This window comes from Crotalus tigris, unplaced genomic scaffold, assembly GCF_016545835.1.
Source record: "Crotalus tigris isolate CLP2741 ecotype Arizona unplaced genomic scaffold, ASM1654583v1 scf7180000018737.1251358, whole genome shotgun sequence".
Classification (NCBI taxonomy): domain Eukaryota; kingdom Metazoa; phylum Chordata; class Lepidosauria; order Squamata; family Viperidae; genus Crotalus; species Crotalus tigris.
In genome coordinates this window covers 214391-235458 of record NW_024097176.1, presented here as the reverse complement: position 1 = coordinate 235458, position 21068 = coordinate 214391, and the positions used below count along the sequence as shown (strand labels likewise).

At 38.4% G+C, this 21068-nt stretch overlaps 1 protein-coding gene across 1 annotated transcript; it reads right to left on the bottom strand.

Annotated features, from left to right (window-relative positions):
- Positions 1-785: 785 nt before the first annotated feature.
- DDX18 (DEAD-box helicase 18) lies at positions 786-19312 on the bottom strand. The gene is made up of 14 exons (XM_039355713.1): positions 19072-19312; positions 17699-17881; positions 16315-16461; positions 15443-15578; positions 15078-15178; positions 11666-11865; positions 11470-11584; positions 10762-10901; positions 10192-10353; positions 7374-7526; positions 6696-6809; positions 5409-5465; positions 2742-2919; positions 786-1596 (listed from the first exon to the last, which is right to left on the bottom strand). The coding sequence occupies exons 1-14, from the start codon at positions 19220-19222 to the stop codon at positions 1451-1453; spliced, it is 1983 nt and encodes a 660-aa protein (XP_039211647.1). The 5' UTR covers positions 19223-19312; the 3' UTR covers positions 786-1450.
- Between the last annotated feature and the right edge of the window lie 1756 nt (positions 19313-21068).

The following is a 21068-nucleotide window of genomic DNA, read 5'->3' as shown; positions in this document are numbered from 1 at the left end:
AAACTATTGGAACCATCAAGTTGAGGTTTTGAAAAAATGAGTGGGTTAAGATCTTATGGGATTTTAAGATCCAAACACACAGGCATCTTGTTCATAACATGCCTTGTACAGCAGTCATTGAAAGAATGAAAATCTGGTTCACTGATGTTGCTGTACTGGGTGATGCCAGGATGGAAGACTGGAAATAGGAAAAAAAAATATGAAATACCAGGACTTGCAGATCGAAGTTGAATGCTTATGGAAAAAGAAATCTATTGCTGTACAATCGTGATTGGCGCCCTTGTAGCTATAGCTAAAGGAGTCCTTCAATATCTGGAAATTTTGAATTTATTGTACCTGAACATCCTAATTTTACAAAAACAATACAAAATCTGGCTTGGAACTGCATCTGTTCTTAGATACCATTTTAATAATTCTTAGGTCTTTGCTTAGGATTTGAATCATTTTTACCAGTCTTAGTCTGTGAATCTAACTATATATTACTCATAATAATATTAAATTGTTATTGTGCCCAATTCCCAGCAACTCATGCAAATAGCTCTTCCTCTAAGCATGACTGCCAGCTTTCCAATGTTGTGCTATTGCAGCAATTTCAAAAGGCAAATTCTTCCAAATAAGCTAGCCATGTAAACAAGATATAAATGCATTTGCAACAGAGGTGAACGCTTGTATAAGAGATTTAAGAAAGCATCTGCAGATCAGAACTGGTAACTTTGAATGCGTAGCCCACATGCTAATTCAACATTTACTATCTTTCTGAGTGTAATCATTTAAGTCACACGAAGTACAAGCTTTCCCAATTTATTTATAGGTTCCAAAGTATGATTTTATATAATCGCAAAATAAGGGTCCTTTCTGTTTCAAACATCCTTTACTAGTTACAAAAAGCCATTCTGAAGGAATCACTAGATCTGAGAAGATAAAACATTTCAAGAGTATGATCCTAGTAGCCAAACTTTGCGTTAACAAATAAAATCATCCCAGTAAAAATCTTTATAGTAGAAAAAAACATTTTTTAAAAAACCAATAGTTTGTAGTCAAATTCCAGAGTATGCCCAATAATTTCAAACAGCTTGTAGAAGAAAAGTAAACAACAACAACAACACATAATATTCTGTACACTGTGATCATGGGACCTGCTCTTGGAAGATTTCTAGGCAACCAGAAAGCTCTGATTACATAGGTACCTGCACGGCAAAGAAGATACAAATTAGCTTTTGCCATCTGGAGTACAGGATCAGATCCCATTGTTTACAACTACTCATGGAACAGCTGGGGAGACAACATACAGGATTCTTCCATATTAAGACAATGATTAGAATGGACCGGATCAGGTGGAAATATTGAGCTTTAATTTGAAATCTGTACATATAATTCTGTCCCTAAATGAATAAGATTGTACATTGGTTGAAAAGTAATCAGCCAGTTCAGTCAACATGGAATAAGCAAATCAGCGGGAAAACTGTCTGTTGTCAGATTTTTTCTTGTTAATATGCTTGAAGATTTTGGATTTATGAACGTTCTTTGCCTTCTGATAGCCAAAGCCGCCACCTCCACCTCTTTTTTGTAGTCTCTTTCCATGGCTGCTGTTTACATCTGAAGATTGTGTTAAGGAATGTAGGCTCAAAAAAAAAAGCAAAAAAAAAAAAAAAAAAAAGCACTGGATAATAGCTAAGAGTTCAAAAAGCATAGCACCAAAAATGGCATATGCCCTAATTTCCACAATCAATTTGCAGTTCATTCTTAACTATAGACAGACTTGCCTGCTTATTATTGGTTTTAGCTTTTGCGTTGGTTTTCCTACAGACAGCTAGCTCAATTAATCCTCTTTTTTGGTACCACCTCTAAATGTGGAAACAAGCTGTTGATCTCTAGTCTTTCACTTAAGCACAACGTCAGTTTGTTGGCAACACATTTCTAGCTCAAAAGAGGGCAAAAAAAAAAAAAGATAACTGATTCAAGACCTGTTCTGGATTGTGTAAGTGCTGTCTCCTTAAGAGATGGCTTATGGGAAATGTAGTTTTAACTAGTCAGTCATCCCATGTTAATGGGTCAGTGGGAGGAGTTTCTAAAGGGCATTGGGAGACTTCCTGGACACAAGCCAAATTGGCCCATGCTTGTCTAAAGAGAAGCATGGACCATCGGATGTCACCCGATGACCCTGTTCCGCTATAAAGATGGTATGGAGAGAGTATTATCTTCTCACCTATGGGAATGAACAGAAATGTATTTTCCAGAAGAAACAACCAACATAATTGCAAGTAATCTCTCTGAATAAATATATTTTTGTTATGAAATTATTCCTATTGAATTTATCTATCTGACCCGGGTTTACAACACAACTTAATTCTGGGTCAGAATAAGACCAGCTTTCCTTAACTGTAGCACTTTTCAAATACATTGGATCATTGACTGTTAACTTAATCAAAGGTTGTTAGCAGTCTAAGTAGCCCCTTCCCCACAACAGGTACAAAATGGTTAACATGCAAGATCACTACAATAACAGCATTCAAACATCGCAACAAATGATATTATCTTATGATACAAATGAGCAAACATGCATCTAAAGTTTCTTAACTGTGGCAGCTTACTAGTATCTCACTAACTTTTAAAATGATTTATTAACATCAACAATTGCCACCAACCTACTCAAGCAAGCACATTATTGGGTGAGGGGGAAAAATGGGGGGAAGAGAGAGAAAGAGGGAGGAAAAGTAAATAACCTTGTAGTGAAAGGATACTGAGATCTACAAATGGTGGGACCTTGAAGCCAAAGGACGAAGCAACCTTGATCAAATCCAAGTTATTGACATTGTAGATCTGCTTCAAAGAGTGGGAATCATAAGCTCTTATATAGGCTTTGTATGCTTCTTGGGCTGATTTGTGGAGAAAGTAGTTCTTCTCAATCAATTTTTCCAGCTGGAAATTTATAAAGAGGCACACAAAGGTGTACTTTTTTTACTTCATAATCATGAACAATTTATAGGTAGCTGACATTTACCCAGAGAAATATCTGTATATCTGCATTGCCCTGCACCCAAAAATTCATGGTACTGAAACATATCTTGTGGCTTTATGGATATAGAATATGATTTGGTTTTTTGTTATTAGTTCAAATATTAAATTAGCTGCTATACTAAGAGCATAGTTAGGAAAAGATAAATGTTTAACCATAAACTGTTTAACTTCATTTGCATATGAGCAACTTCCAGATAGCTTAGGCTGGAGAAATTCCTGCCTAAAATTCTGGAGAACACTCTTAAGCCATTACTTACTATAGTCACTTGCTTTAAAACATTCTCATATCAATCCTTCCCACTTACTAAAGCAGTCAGTTTATTGCCATAACTTGTCTTCTCCATGGGTAAATAAATGCAACATCCTAGTAGTGGATTTTATTTTATATAATTAGAATTGGCCTTGCTCTAATTTTCTTTGCCATCTACCCCTCCTATCTCACTTGCATTCCAGAGATCTATTCTAAAAAACTTTCTAAAAATCACAAATCCAAATGCTCATACATACAGTGAGGGAAAAAATTATTTGATCCCCTGCTGATTTTGTACGTTTGCCTACTGACAAAATCAGTCTATAATTTTAATGGTAGGTTTATTTTAACAGTGAGAAACAGAACAACAAAATAAAATCCAGAAAAACGCATTTCAAAAAAGTTATAAATTGATTTGCATTTTAATGAGTAAAATAAGTATCTGATCCCTTCGGAAAACATGACTTACTACTTGGTGGCAAACCTCTTGAGGGCAATCAAAGAAGTCAGATGTTTCTTGTAGTTGGCCACCAGATTTGCACACATCTCAGGAGAGATTTTGTCCCACTCCTCTTTGCAAAGCCTCTCCAAGTCATTAGGGTTTTGAGGCTGATATTTGGCAACTCGAACCTTCAGCTCCCTCCACAGATTTTCTACGGGATTAAGGTCTGGAGACTGGTTAGGCCACTCCAGGACTTTAATATGCTTCTTCTTGAGCCACTCCTTTGTTGCCTTGGCCGTGTGTTTTGGGTCATTGCCATGCTGGAATAACCATCCACGACCCATTTTCAATGCCCTGGTTGAGGGAAAGAGGTTCTCATCCAAGATTTGACAATACACGGCCCTGTCCATCGTCCCTTTGATGCAGTGAAGTTGTCCTTAGCAGAAAAATACCCTCAAAGCATAATGTTTTCACCTCCATGTTTGACGGTGGAGATGGTGTTCTTGGGGTCATAGGCAGCATTCCTCCTCCTCCAAACACAGCGAGTTGAGTTGATGCCAAAGAGCTCGATTTTGATCACATCCGACCACAAACTTTCACCCAGTTCTCCTCTGAATCATTCAGATGTTCATTGGCAAACTTTAGACAGGCCTGTACATGTGCTTTCTTGAGCAGGAGGACCCTGCAGTTAGTCCTTCACAGTTTAGTGTATTATCAATTGTTTTCTTCGTGACTATGGCCCCAGATGCCTTGAGATCACTGACAAGGTCCTCCCATGTAGTTCTGGGCAGATTCCTCACTGTTCTCATGATTACTGAAACTCCATGAGGTGAGATCTTGCATGGGGCTCCAGACTGAGGGTGATTGACAGTTACTTTGTGTTTTTTCCATTTGTGAATAATGGCACCATTGTCACGTTCTCACCAAGCTGCTTGGAAATAGTTTTGTAGCCCATTCCAGCCTTGTGTAGGTCTACAATCTTGTCCCTGACCTCCTTGGACAGTTCTTTAGCCTTGGCCATGGTGGAGAGTTTGGAATGATTGACTGCTTCTGTGGACAGGTATCTTTTATACAGGTAACAAGCTGAGATTAGGAGCACTCCGTTTAAGAGAATGCTCTTAATCTCAACTCATTACCTGTATAAAAAACACCTGGGAGCAAAAAATCTTGCTGATTGATAGGGAATCAAATACTTATTTCACTCATTAAAATGCAAATCAATTTATAACTTTTTTGAAGTGCATTTTTCTGGATTTTTGTTGTTGCTGTTATTTTGTCTCTCACTGTTAAAATAAACCTACCATTAAAATTATAGACTGATTGTTTCTTTGTCAGTGGGCAAACGTACAAAATCAGCAGGGGATCAAATACTTGCCCCCCCCTCACTGTAATTCATCTGCACTCTGTTTAAGGTTAAGTTCTTATAACCAGAGTCCATAATCTGGGTACCTTGTGCCAAAGCTAATGTTAGAAAAGCAGTCAAGTCTTAACAAGAAATTTTCTACTGCATCCGATTTAATCAGATGTTTGGATTTTTTACTATCACACCTCATAGGAATATCAAAATAAAACCACTATGAATCTTTTGTTGTTGTTGTTTTGCATCATTGAACTGCTTCTGATTACTTTATGAGCTATACAAATGAAAAAAAAAAATAAGTGAGCTTTTAAAACATTCATAGTATAATTTATATTTACCTGAGATTGAATGTCAGAAATTTTAGACCAAGAAAATTCAAATTCACTTAATGGCACCTAAAAATATAAAGATAGGTTCTCAACAAAAATTCTACAAAATGGAAACACAAGATATTAAGACTATAATACATTTCACCACACCTAAACTTAGGTCGTCTAAACATTGGCTGGATGTACACATATTGCTAAGCTAGAATTTTTTTAACTCCTAATCTGTTGAAAAACTAATGGCTTCCTTCAGGCAGGAAACTAAAGAATAATAATAGGTAATTTTAAAATAAATTACAGTGTTTGGGATTACACTGTATACTTAGCTACAATATGGCTTGTGGTCTGTGCAATTACATGTGTGAACCCAATCACTGTGATTTATAGGTTCATATGTGAAGTATTAGACATTTGCAAAAAATAAATAAATTAAATACTTTGCTTTAATGCAAAGTGTGAACCCAAACTGGATCAATTTTGTGCTGGTACAAACCAGATCAATCCACCTGCAATCCTATGCTTCATTCTCCCATCCTAGCCAATTTGGAGTATCATAAAGAAATTATATAGCGAATGTTTTATAAGATTGACTGATTTGTACAAGAAAATGTTTCAGGCAAAAAAATCAGTTTTAAACATCCACTAAGGGCAGCTATTTTAGCAACCACGGCCATTTTAGATTGTATATATATCCATCACTGGACAATTATGCCAATGTCTTCCAAGACCAGCATGTCATGTCCAAATTTTAATGTCCTTGCAAACTGTCTTAGAATGGGAAAACAAGTTTACATGAATTGTCTGAACGTCGTTTTCAACAAGTGAAGCACTAGTGTAATTTCTCTCCCCAGTACTGTTGTCCCATTTAGGGTACTGAAAAGAGGGAGTTTTTTTGTTTTTAAAAAAGACAGCAGATGGCCATTTTGGCATTATAGCTAGCTAGTCCTCTTTGTCCTAGGTCAGGGGTAGGCAACTTTGGCTCTTTTATGACTCGTGGACTTCAACTCCCAGAATTCCTGAGCCAAAGTTGCCTACCCCTGTCCTAGGTACTAGCAACCATACGAAACCTGAATTCACAACCACAGCATCCAATTAGTACAAGGTAAGGTAGTTTGGATTAACACTGCTCCATTCTTTTATATTCCACATTACACAGTTCTGCTATGCCAGCTGCTCTGCATTTCTAGTAAAGTTATAACATTAAGTATTAAGAGAGTGATAGTAATGAAAAAAAAATGACTGATCACTACTGCTACCAGCAATGGTGGTACAATTCTACAGTACTCCATAGCAACTAACCCTGGCTTGCTTGAGGTAACGCAGGAATCCCAGTTCTTCTGGCCGTAAAATGAGCAGGGCATGTCCCCTTCCATCGATTCCACGGGCTGTTCTCCCAACACGATGAATATATTCCTTTCATTAATGGGAAGTAATAGAAGATAAACTAACACTTGGGTTTCATGTTGATAATAAGCATGAAAGCATAGCATGTAAGTCCCCTATTCTTAATTGATGTACTTTACAAATTGCATACTAATAAAGCAAACAGTCTGGAGGTTTTAAATCAGCAGACACTTTTTGAATGTATTTATTTTTGATTGGCAGCATTTGAATCAACAATAGCTAAATAGCACCCCAGAGCCTGTCACTAATGTGAGTTCAAAGCCAACGCCACTTAGCCACATAGGCAGAGTTCAAAACCTGTTTTCTCTTTTCAGGCACCCAACTGCAATGGCTCAACTCTTGGACTGACATTGAAGCCATTTACAATGCTAAAACAATGTGTCCAAGATACAAATGGGGAAAGTAATAAAATAAATAAATAAGTAAAAATAGAAAGCTGTGAAATTCAGCTTTGCTGGAGTCAATTAAGAATAAACTATCCCAGACTACTCTAATTTCAGATGTTTAAGATTACGCCTACAATTCACATTAATGCATATTTAAACGATATTAATTTTCAAGAATATGTAATACCTTTGGATCATCAGGTGGATCATACTGAACTATCCAATCAACCTCTGGAATGTCCAGCCCACGAGCAGCTACATCTGTGCATAACAGTATTCCAGAATCCGCATTGCAGAACTGGAAAAATGTGGTTGTGCGTTTAGTTTGTTTCTGCTTGCCCTAGGAAAAAAAGACATACAAGATAAGGAACTGGTGAGCAACTGGAAAAAAAAAAACTAAAATTGCCATTACAACCAATGGCAACGGAAAAAGTTGCTATTGAGATGTATTGGTTGTTTAAGATGATATCTCCAACTCCCATCTTTCTGTTGTAGTAGTTTTGTGCTTTGGTTTGTTTTAAAGCAGGAGGGGGAAAATCAACCCAAAATGTCTAAGTTCTTGTCTGAGAAAAGGGCAAAGCCACATTTTTACATACCTCTAGGGTACATTGGCAGTCTCTCTTTTGCCATATTCCCAATTCCTTACAGAGGCAATAATACTGAGATTTCCATAAAAATGGCTTAGAGCATAATCCATTTATGAAAATGTACAAACAAAAATCTAATTTTTCTTTTTATGTTACTACATATAGAATCAATGGATGTTTCAGTTCTTCTACACACTGTACAATAGAAGAAAATGTCATATACCAACTGGAGCCACTTAAAATAGTTTGCTGACAGCAAACACTGTTCTAACAAACAACTTCAACCTTGCTGACAGAACCCTGTTTTTCAGATAAGCAGTTTAAAGACAGCTTTAAGAGAAAGATGCTCCAGATGGCATTTAAAGGTTAATTTATGACTCCGCTGCTGAAATCTTGCTGAGAATCTGACACTGTTGTCATGCACCCAACCTTCATAAAGGCCACTTGCTATTTGCAATAACCTCAAAGCAGCCTGCATTATTCAAGCTTGAAAGACAGTTTGAGACTCCGAACTAAGGCACAAAAGTGGATCTTCATTGCAACAGAGAGCAGAAGAAAAGCCTCTGGATTTACAATGCCCTAGAACTCCCATAAATCTAAGAACAGAAATCAGTTAACACTGGCACTTAGCTGGTCAAAAATAAAATTAGCAAATTAGTTGACCAAAGAGGGTTAAAGTGCTTACAAAGTTACTACAATGAAAGGGCTGGAGGTCAGAAAGGTTTCCTGGAGAAGAAACAGCCCCTTCCATCAGAAGATGGGGCTTTTGATTCAAAGAAGGAGATTTATTTCAGTCACCTTCCTCAGCTATGCAATACCCTGAAAATCTGTTCTGGAAATGGGGAAAAACAGCACCAAGTATCATATAAGAAACTAGCAAATAAAAGGTATTCTGGTGGTGTTAAAAACTCTGAATCCAACCCAACCCAACCCAAGACAGCATTTTAGAACCGAGAAGATCTAGATTATAATCCAGAAACTGGATTACTGTAATATACAGAAGTGTGCAAAAGTCTTAAGCCACCATTAGATTTGTTGTTTTACTGACCACATCTGTAATTATTTTTCGGTGTTGACAACTACATCTTGAGTATCCAGTTTGTTTGTTGATTTCCCTTTGAGAGTGACCTTGTTGATGCCAAAGTAAGATCGTATGTCTGTCAAATTCTGTGATCTCTGACATTTTGACTGGAATAATGTGATTGAAAGTTGGTCTTATTAGCAAGCTTCCAACGAATTACACTCATACGACATGTGCATGTAGTGTATGCAATGCTCAAGCAGATCTTGCACAAAACTGGTGTAATTTTTTTTCTGCACAGCAGTCATTTTGGCGTGAAACAATAGGATACACAAGTTGTTAACAATGACAGTACCTAGGGTTCCCCATTTCCGTTTATGGGAGCCAGGCGTCTGCAATTATTCAAATGTAAGAGGAAGTCACATTATATACTTGCCATTTTGGCCTACGGACACTTTTTTGTTTTGTTTTGTTTTTCCTGTTTTTTAATACTGCATACAAATTTCCTGTATTTTTTGGTTGTATTCCAATAAGCAGACTGAGATATTATATATATATCAGTGATGGCGAAACTTTTAGAAACCGAGTGCCCAAACTGCAAGCCAAAACCCACATTTATCGCTGGGTGCCAGGTGGGCGTGGCTGCAGTGGTCATGGCAGACAGAGTGCGTGTGGCCAAGGTGGGCATGGTCACCTCGAAGTTGCTCATGGGGAGGGACGCCTGTGGGGACTGGGCAGGGTTGGGGGAGATCCAGGGGGTCTCTGGCAGGTGAGATGGTGGGCAGGAGATAAGGTGAGGCAGGGCAGGGGGTGCCACTGTTGCAGGGCAAAGTGAGGCAGGGGCCGGGGCGGCCGCTGCCTGACAACATCGTCCCCCGCACATAGAGGCCAGCGAGCGCACAGAGGCTGACAGTGTCCATCAGCAGCCACAGCCTGCCGGCCCCTCGACCGGCCCCTCGACCGGCCCCTCGACCGGCGCACTCTGGGGCTCCACAGCCCACCGCCAGGAGTTCAGAGAAGCTGCGTCTGAGCTGGACGGACAGCCGACAGCTGAGGAGGTGATGCTGTGGGTCGTGCCCAGGAAAAGGAGAGCATGCAAGGCCAGGAGGGATGGGACGGAGGGGAGGGAAACCAGTCGTGCTGGGATGCATCTGGCCATGTTGGACCTCAGCGGGTTAGTAGGCAGCTGGTTGAAGAGAGACATCTCTGGGGCATGGCACGTGTGCCCATAGAGAGGGCTCTGAGTGCCACCTCTGGCACGTGTGCCATAGGTTCGCCACCACTGATATATATGGTCATTATGCATTTGCTACAACAACAAATCTAATGGTGGCCTACGACATTTGCACAGTACTGTAGGTATAAGTACAACAATTCATTTCATCACGAATACTTACGTGAATAGCCAATACAGGCAGATCAATGTAGTTAAGAAGTTCGTAGTGGTATTTCACAGACATACATGAAGAGAAGAACACCATCAACTTCTTCTTTCGATTCTTCTTCAGGAAAGTGAACAGCAGGAGGAACCTCTTTTCTGAAGGGCATATCACATATCCCTGTAATTGATTGAAAAACAAAGGGTTTTTTTTTAAAATGACTTCCCAAACGTCTATTTCTAGTGACTTCAAAATGAAGATGCGCGTGTACATTTTAATTTAACTACCTGTACAGCAGACAACAATTTATTGATGAAAGAATGTGAAAATCCAGAAAGGTCGGTATAGTCAGCAATTATCAATCAAGCCTGATAAAGAATTCATGAACATTTTGAAAGAGAAATTAATAGCACGTGAAGAGCTAGAGTTAGAAATACAGGGGGAAAAACATCCTTGCGCTTCGGTACATATGTCAAAATGGGAGAGAAACGGCCAAGGAAGAGAAGCCCAAAGAAAGAAGAGAACTAAATGTTAAGAGTAGACGTATAAGTGAAATATTGTTTGCCAAGATATCTGTGCTTAAATTACCTGTTCAAGACCTTCTACAGTTGCGGTCTCTTTATTGTCATCAACCCCAACATATAATGGCTCCTTTTTTAGAGAAATCCTTGCCAGATCTTCAACTTTACGGGTTTGTGTAGCAGAGAATAACATGGTTTGCCTACGTTCTGGCAGGGAAAGGAGTGAAATTAAAAACACGTTGGTTTTTTTCCAAACATTGACAAGGTAACAAATTAGAAATATCCAGCTGATCCACGCCACCTAGAATCCATTTTTTTAAAATTAGTACCTCGCAAGCTTTTACAATTAAAAAATTGAACTAATCCTAATCAAATTTAGAATAAAAACAAAATGGCAGTGTTATACATACATATATAGCCACTCATCCAAATCACTATAAATGTGTTTTTTCGAGCCATCCTAAAAAGTTTTTTCAAGCCATCCCAAATTTGGATCATCCTAAGTTTTTTTAAGCTATCCTAAATTTTACTTGGGAGTAATGTCCACTGAACAGAGAAGGATTTTCTTTAGCAAATATGCATAATAAATATGCATAAAAGATATTAATCACCAAACAGTCAAGATCTACGTAGATTGTAGAGTGTTTAAAGTGAATTCTAGGCATTAGTACAGCAGACACAAGAATAGGATATACAAAAGTTGAAATAGCTCAGGACTACTGCATAAATTTTTTTAAGTATCAAGAAATACAGATAGTATAAATATCTGACTTACTTGGTAGAAGCTTTATGATCTGTTTCATTTCTTCTTCAAACCCAACTTCTAGAATTCTATCAGCTTCATCAATTACCAGACACTGCAGGTTCTTATACATAAATCCTGGAGTATTCTAAAACACATCCAACAATGTTGTCAACTACACACAGGGACAAAAGAGAGAACATGAATTATGCAATACTAACTGTTTTACCTGCAGATGGTCCAGAAGCCTGCCTGGAGTTGCAACAATGATGTTTATGCCATTACCAAGTTTTTGTACCTCGACTGATCTATTACTGCCCCCCATTATCAAGCCGTAGGTATGGACATGATGAGTCATCAGTTCTTTGATAACACCGTAAGTCTGCATGGCAAGTTCTCGAGTCGGTGAAAGTATGAGGACACCCGTTCCTAAAAAGGAGATGGGAAACAAGAGATGTCTAGAGAGTTTCTAACAGATAAAGGCAAACCTATCTGTTTGCCTATCATCTACTGCAATCTAAACAATGCAATCTATTAAAGCAAGAAAATATGGTACAATCTTGGTTTCAGTATAATCAATTGTTGGTTAGATGGAAGTTAGATCAGAAGGTTGGTATTACTTTAATGGATGAGAATTTGGTAAAACAGATTAAAGATCAAAATCAAACGCATATAAAGAGAATTTATAATGTTTTAATAGAAATGGATTCGGAAACGGAATTAGTTAAAGATTGTATGCTAAAGTGGGCTCAAAATATTCAAGAACCGATTCTATTGGATACATGGGAGGTAATTTGGGTTAGAAATGTAAAATTTACCAAGGCACAAAATTTAAGAGAAAATTTTTATAAAATGTTTTATAGATGGCATCTGGATCCTAAAAAGTTGTCTTGTATGTATCCTAATTTACAGCCCAAATGTAGGAGATGTGGTAATTTGGAAGCCACTTATTTTCATATATGGTGGACTTGTGGAAATATAAAAGCCTTTTGGATTAAGATCTGGTGGAACATTCAACAGATTTTTAAGAGAAAGATAAAGTTTACCCCACAATTATTTTTATTGGGTGTTATTACAGATTGTGATGTTAAAGAAATTAATTTGATGTTGAATTTGATAACAGCTGCAAGATTATTAGTAGGGCAATATTGGAAGAAGGATTGCTTGCCTACAATAGAAGAATGGATGATTAAAGTGTCAAATTTAGCAGAAATGGCTAAGATTTGTGCTTATTTGAAGGATCATTCACAAGAAAGATACATTTTGGTCTGGAGAAGATGGATAAATTATATTCAGAATAAATATGGGACTAAAAAGTTTCATTTAGCCTACAAGTGAATTTTAGAGTATTATTATGAAATTATTATTATTTTTAATATTAGTATTGTTTAACTATTTTGGGACTGTATTGTTTAATAATTAGGATATTAATTTGTTTATGTTCTCATTATTATTATGTTCACTTTTAACTTGCTTATATTTATGTTAAAGGGGAGTTAAAGTGCATTATGGATTTGGTTATTTATATAGTTGGCAATATTAGTTAGATTATGATTAACATATTTGTAACCCTGTATTCAACTCTGGGAAGTGGGGGAGGGAGGGGGAGGGTTTGGGTGGGTTAATATTGTAACTTTTATAAAACTTTTTAATAATAAAAACAATGCAATCTAAACAATCTAAACTCTTGGCAGGCTATAGCCACGGCAAAAAAAATAAAACACAAAGAATACAGGGAGACCTTGATTTACAACAGTTCATTTGATGACAGTTCGAAGTTACAACGACACTGAAAAAAGTGACCTACAACCATTTTTCACATTTAGGACCACTGCAGCACCCCCCCCATGGTCATGTGATTTACATTTGGATGCTTGACAACTAATTCATATTTATGACAGTTATAGTATCCCAGGGTCATGTGATCCCTTTTTGCAACCTTCTGACAAGCAAAGACAATAGAGAAGCCAGATTCACTTTTAACAACTATGTTACTAATTTAACAACTGCAGTGATTCACTTATCAAATGTGTGGCAAGAAATGTTGTAAAATGGGGCAAAACTCACTTAACAAACTTCTCACTTAACAACATACATTTTTGGCTCAGTTGTGGTCGCAAGTGGGGGACCACCTGTAATACAAAATCAAAATACTTAAAAAAACCTGCTAATAACAGATGACGCCACACACCAAATGCCCTTCAAGAGAGCCCCATTATCAACTTCTTCTGGAAAGCGTACAGCGTTGGAGCCAATTGAACCTCCAATGGGAAGCCACTCCAGAAGGCTAGATCTGCTATAGAAAATCAACTCTCCTGGGATTCAGCCAAGCTAATTGGTCAGAGTGGCCAAGTGGTAATTCTACAAGACAGCACTTTACTCAAGGAGAATTAGAGAGATAGGCTGCTGGGTGATAACTTGCTGACACAATAAGAGAGAATTACATATGCTTTGCCTCTCATATTGCCACAGAGTTGGCCCAAACCTGGGTACATTAGCTGTGCTTAGTCAGATTAAGTCTTCATTGCCCTCCAGTTGTATTCCAGGCATTGCTTCTGCCACTTCATCTTCCAGAGGTCCTCTGTAAACCAAGGGATCACCCAGACTGCCCAATAGTCAGGAGCCATTTTGTTGGGGGCCTGAGACACTGCTTCTTGCCAGTGATAGATCAAACTCTCAACTCAACCTCTACTCATGTCAGGGAAACTGCCAAACATCTAGGAAAATCATTTGGATCCATAAGGTGCATAAGGTGGACCAATGAATGAGTCAAGCTCTGCAAAGGGAGCAGGTGGCAGTCAACTGCATCTGGATCAGGAAGTGAACCATGACATATAAAAGTACACTAATACTGTATTCTCAACATCCTGATTGCTAACTGCCCAGAGATTAAAAACAAGCTTTAACATGGGCCTACGTACAAATTTGGAGCTCAGATTTCCTGGGACCATCAAATTCATGGCTGCTGCCATGGAGGCTTATAAACTCTAGAAAGTGGGTCTCAACCTTTCTAATGCCGCGACCCCATAATACAGTTCCCCATGTTGTGGTGACCCCCAACCACTTATACATCACCGGGTGCCAGGGGCATGGCCAAAGAAAAGGGGAAAAAAATGGCAGACAGCCTTGTTTGGCGACCCCCGTGAAATGGTCGTTCGACCCCAGATGGGGTCCCGGCCCACAGGTTGAGAACCACTGCTCTAGAACCACCCTTTTCCAAAACCACCAGGTAACGAGTAAGATGATCAAGCTGGTGTCTAGAGAGCCCACGGAAGGGTCTCATTCAGCAAAGATGGCTGATACACCAAAAGGACCCCAACTTGTAACTGTAGCTCAAGCTAACACATAGGAACCCATGCTCTACCACCTCAGGAACAGTGATAATAGATCAATACCACTTCCCTCAGCAGGTTTTGAAGAGGGCAACATCCCTGTCCTCACTCAGTCAAAATAAGTAATACACATCAGGTCTCCCTGCTCATTTGAGACAACCAGATCCTACCAAGATGGGACGACCAAATTAGAAAAGGCAATCGCCATCAAATTAGAGACCTCTTTCCCCCTGGAAATGACTACTTGGCCCTTCTACACCACATTTATCTTCAAGATTTCAAATGATATTTCAAGAAAAAAAATCTCACCATTTCTAGGCATAAATTTTAACTTGTAGATAAGTTCTATGGCTGGAATGAGAAATGCAAGAGTCTTGCCACTGCCAGTTTTTGCAGCCGCTAAAATATCTCTGCATGTAGAACAATTACAGAAAAGAAAAGAGAAAAAAAGGAATGCATGAGTGGTTTGGAAGTTAACATTTTTCATTAAAAACAAGTAGCATCATTAATATGAATTTAAAATTAATACTTGATAAATAATAAGGCTGATTAACTGAATACTATAGCTCCAAGACAACAATTTTAATCATCACTCACTGTTTCCTGCCTGTCAATCATCTCTGACAGAAATTTGCATTTCTTTTGCTGTTCCCTTAAAAAATGTCATTTCTTACCTGCCTTCCAAAAGCGGTTTAATACTTTTATGCTGAATTTCTGTCATGTGTGTAAATCCCATGTCTGCTATCCCTTTCAATGTGTTCTCACTGACCAGGTCACTAAGAGACTCAAAGGAAGTGTCCTCAAAAGCACCTGAAGAGACAAGCAATGTCAGCCTTGTTTAACTGCTCCTAACCAATTGCTATAGATCAAAAGGAAGTCCATTGTATTAAAATAGAACAGAGTTTAAGTATGCCCAGTTTAAAACAACTGAGGGCCAGTTTGGTGTAGTGGTTAAGACATCAGACTAGAAACCAGGAAACCATGAGTTCTGTTCCCGCCTTAACCATAAAAGAACATCCATCTGAGTGACTTTGGGCCAGTCACTCACTCTCTTTCAGTTCTATCCACCTCAAAGGATTGTTGTTGTAGGGAAAAATAGGAGCAGAAAGGTGTGTTTGATGTTTGCCATTTGGGTTATTTGTAAATAAACTTAAAAAATTAACAAATAAATAAATAAATGTCAAACAGGAAGATAAACATGGAAGGAAATATTAGGTCGTCAAACCATTTAAGGCTAAGCCAAATTTAGCCACTCTATTTTGGAAAATTTGCATAGGAATGGGTGTTTTTAGTACAAGTTTTATCTTACTCACAAAGCCAGTGAATTAATCATTAAAATAAATAAATATTTAACCAAGGCCAAAGGCCTGACCACTAAATTCAATAAAAATAAAGAGATTCCAGGTTCAGTATCCTGCGTCTCATTCCTATATATTTCTAAATCCCATTGTGTTTGATAAGACTTATTCCACGCATTTAGGATTTAATGAGGATATGTTGACATATAAAATCTCATTATCTGAGAAACAGAATTGAGAAAACCTGCCTGTTAAACCCAGAGGTAAGACAGGTCCATCAGCATCATGAGAAGCTTCTTCTTCAGTCAGACCATCAACATTTTCTTCTTCGAGATTCCCAGGTAAAGCCTCTTGTGTTTCAACCTCTTCTTCGTCAATTTTTGCTTTTTTACCACCTGCATGCCACAAAACCAATTTTCATTATCAATAATTATCTGAAGATGAACCAGTGATTTCTCACTGAAAGTCAAAGCCTCTCAAAATGTAGATTTTTAATTTTTTTTATAGACCTAAAGTTATGTTTCCTTATACTACTGCCATATACCCCTCTAAGTGGCCATGAAATAAACAAGTAAATACTGCACAATATAAAGCCTTCATTCTGGAAGCAGAAGAGAATGGAATTGAAAACCAAGGAGATTATAACAGCAATTTCAAATGGACTTAAGTTTTGTGTGGTTGAATCCGATCCAATCAAATGTCTACTGTATGAAACCTTCACTAGCTAGAAATGCATGGACAAGAAAGATGAGATACTTCCACATAAGCTGAGAGATTCAATTTTATTTAGGAAAGCTAATATAGCCATTCTTCATGAATTATCTACTTCAATCTATTGTAGAGCTGAGGGTATACTCAGCACAGCACTTGTTTCATTATTACTGAATCTCAGCATGCATTGTTACTGGAGAAGAGCTCTAATGGATATGCCTATGTAGTCCAGTGTTTTGTGACCTACATTGGCAACTAGATATTGATATGCATGGAATGAAAGAAATAATCCCTTTCTACTATCACATCCTAGCAATGAATATTTAAGGGATGCTATTCATGATTCAGCAAGCATCAGTATTAGCATCCATTAATAGAATGATACTCCATAAATCTACTTGTCTTTTAAAACCAATCTAATGGGTTGCCATTACAATTGCTGGCAGCAAATTACATTATACGTATGTACGATCTAAGAAAAGTCTTTCCTTCTGCTGGTCTTAAATTTCCCTGCTTTTAGTTACAATGGATAACATTGGACATTACTCCAGTATCATCAGAAAAGTTACCTATGCCATGAATGATTATATATACCTATGTCTTCCCTTATCTTCTAAGCCAGGGATATCAAACTACCAGTCTGCAGGTCGGTTGCATCATGCGGAGGCCATGCCCACCCCAGCTCCGGCAATGGGGAAAAAGTCACGATACGTCACGTCACGAGTTTGACACCTGGGTTCTAAGCTAAAGAGCATCAATTGATGTAGCTTTTGTGTTTGGTACGATTGTGTGTTTGTATTATAATTTTAAAATAAAATTCATTAATAAAAGGAATACTGCAATACTGCCATGGGGAGAAAAAGAACCAAGGAAATAAAATAACACTCATTTAAAAAGAAGTAACAATAAGAGCTATCATACCATTTTCTGCACAATTTTCAATTTGCCTTTTCTTTTTCTTCTTCTTCTTCATCCCAGGTTGCTTACACTCAGGTTCCTCAGCTTTTATTACATTAGGCAATTCCCCATCTGTCATTTTGTGGTCTTCCATTGCTGTTTCTAAAATGTTGGAAACTTCTTCTGAGACATTCTCCATTGCATTTTCTAATGGCATAAACAAAAAGGTCAATTGCTGCTGCACTTAAGTGCCAAAAATGTTTCTGAAAATCTCATTCAGGCCACAAGGACAAATGAATATACCACACAGTTTATTTAAGAATATCAATTAAGCCCCTGCATTCTACTGTACTTGCTAAAGCATTGACTGAATTAAATATTATTACTACTTTACTGTTTGCGCCACTAGAAAAGATCATAACTAATGCCTTGTTGGATTACACCCTTGGCTCATCTGATCCAGCAGACTGTTCTCACAGTGGCCAGTCAAGCTGGTAGCCAGCATTACATTTCATGGTAGTAAATTCTTAGGCTGAGTAATATACATGCAAAAATATACCCTTTGTTGGTCCCGATTCTTTTAGGATTCCATTTCATTGGGTGATCTCTGGTTTTAATATTTTGGGAAGAGGAAAATGGCTTCTCTCTGTCCACTTTACTCACATCATGCATAATTTTGTACACTTCAATCATTCACCTCTTGTGTAGACTAAAAAGCCTTAATGTTGCAACCTTTCTTCACAAGGAAGCTGCTCCAGCTCCTTAACAGTTTCAACGCAATGCAAATGTAGGAGATGAACAGGCTGATCCCAAGGATGGGGCAAATGTGTCATCAGTTTGAAGACACTGCACTCCTTATACAAGCCCCAAGTCCAGCCCCTCCAGAATTCCACAGACCCTTTATCTAGCGCCAATTTGGCTTGACCCTCAGTACATCAGATTCTTGTGCACAGATGGCATATAATAAACTTTTAGTAATTTGAACTCAACTCAACCAGTTTCTGGTTACTTGCACCTGACATCCAAACTCCTTCATCCGTTAGCCTGGCCTTCCTTTCCGAAGTAAAATTATTATCCAGGAGGTTTTTTTTTTATTTCATGCAGCATACCATCCCTTCACCCCATCTGGACAACTTCTTTGCAAATGATTGATAGGGTGGTGCACGTGCACCACTATGATTTTGTGTCAAACGTTGTTCAGAAGCACACTCAACTCAGACTGGACATTATAACCGACCCTAGCCTTTCTGGCAAAGAGGCATCGACTCTGCCCTGAAACCATGCAACTTCAATCTTGCCACCGCCTCCCCCGACATCCGGGGGGTGGGGTACCGGGACTAAAAGGTACTCGGATAGATAGAGAGAGGTGATGATGATGATGATGATGATACCCTTACCAAGCGTTTCTCCCACAGGCGATGGCCCCGCGGTCAGGCTTTGGTCGGCGGTTCCTTGCCGGGCCAAATTGCGCTGGCGGATCTTGCGGTTGCGCTTTTCCAGCTTCTTGCGCAGAAGCCGCATCGGAAGCTTCCCGGTATTCGCCGCCATCCTTCCGCAACAGACAAGACCGGAGAGCCGGGCGACGCAACACACGTGCGCCAGAAGGATGGAAGAAAGGAAGGGGGAAAAAAAAGAGGACGTAACCGGAAACGAGAACCGGAGATGTTCCGACGCGGCGTCAGACCTTTTGGTCCTCACGACCAAAGGCCCCCTTGCAGCGACTTCTAGAGGCTTGGAGGTATAGTTGATCCTCCAACTTTGCTCGAATTAAAGAGGGAAACCAAGTGCAGTTCTTGCAATGTACACGTATTTCTAAACAAATATTTCGGAAGGTGCGATCTTTAAACCAAGTACAAAATATAAATACGATGCAAAATACTGTCGGTTTGTTAGGGGCGTTTGTGTACGAATCTCCATCTAAGATGTCTGTCTGTCTGTCTGTGGAAATATGTACGGAGCCCAAGTGAGGTTGGGCAAAGAAACTTCTCTGTAAACAAAGATGCATCTATAGTTCTCTTTTGTTTAATTTCTAGAATAAATATTTCAAAAGTTGAAGTTAAACCAAAGGATTTCCATTAGATCACCAATGGGCCCATTGTATTTTGCATTAGACTTACATTTTGTACTTGATTTAAAGATCGCACCTTCCGAAATATTTGTTTAGATTATGAACCTTGCAAGACATGCACTTGATTTCCCTGTTTAATTCGAGCAAGGTTGGAGGATTAATCATACCTTAGGCTGGTTTTTTTGCCTCTTCTAATTATGTTTCTACTACTTCTCTTTTTGTTTTATATGTACTTTCCTCAGTTCTACAGATCCAATTTTCTGTCTCTAAACTTCCTACTAGCTGTTGACCCTTGTAAATTAATGTGGAGGAATTAGTCCCTTTACCAGAGGGATTAATTTTCTTTTTAATTTATTTTTTGCTTGCCTAATTTTTAATTATTATTTTTATACTTTATTTTATTTTAATTTTTGTCAAACGATGGACTCGTGTTTATCCCAAGAATGTTTATGGTCAGTTACTGATGATTGACCTATTACCTATGCAGTAAGTTAGTTCCAAGCTTCTACTACTTTCTAACAATACTTTTGAACTCTCCTCCTGTCACTTTGAAGTTATGCCCTGGTGTTCTTGATTCTTGTCTATTATTGAAAATACTGCCTTCTAGAACCTTATTCACACCCTTATTATATTTAAGGGTTTCAGTCATGTCCCCCTTTTCCCTCCTATCTTCCAGGCTCTACATATTCAATTCTTCCACTCTTTCCTGATATGTTTTGTCCCTCAGACTTTGCATCATTTTTGTTGCTCATCTCTGGATTCGCTCAATCTTAACCAATATTTTTTTTAAGTGAGGTCTCCAGAAGTGAAGACCGTTTTCTAAATGGGCTCTGACTAAAGTCCTATAGAGCAGGATTAGGGCCCCTTTTTCTTGCTGATGATCCCTCTAGTGATGGATCCCAGAATTTTGTTTGCCTTCACAGCTGCCTGGCCACACTGCTCATTTTGCAGTCATCTGCTTAAGTGCACACTAAATCCTTTTCTTCTGTTGTTCTGTTGTCCTTCTCATTGGATAGGCAGATTTAATTCTGGCAAGGCAGTGCCTAATGGAGCAAGGTGCTCTGCTCTGTGAGCAGATGGGCTTGATTTCAAAAAGCTGTCCTTTTTAGATTGATTTAATTTAATTATTTACTTTCTTGGTTTTGTTCTTGAATCTTCCTTTGTAAGCAAAGATATAAACATAAGCCATTACATTTTTTTAATCATTATGAACAGATTTTCCCCCTTTCAGGTCTTTCTTTTATTTTTTTTGCCAAGAAAATATGATTATAGTATCTATTCATATTTGTGGGTCATCTCCAACACTTTGAACTGGGCCTGGAAGCC

What these genes read in the sequence shown, in the direction of transcription:
- DDX18 (XM_039355713.1), bottom strand. Translation starts at nt 19,222, where the DNA reads ATGGCGGCGAATACCGGGAAGCTTCCGATGCGGCTTCTGCGCAAGAAG. An exon ending in CTGTAGAAGGTCTTGAACAG is followed by an intron (nt 10,354 to 10,761) that starts GTAATTTAAGCA and finishes AATCAATTACAG; the next exon opens with GGATATGTGATATGCCCTTC. An exon ending in TTTCTGACATTCAATCTCAG is followed by an intron (nt 2,920 to 5,408) that starts GTAAATATAAAT and finishes ATAAATTTCCAG; the next exon opens with CTGGAAAAATTGATTGAGAA.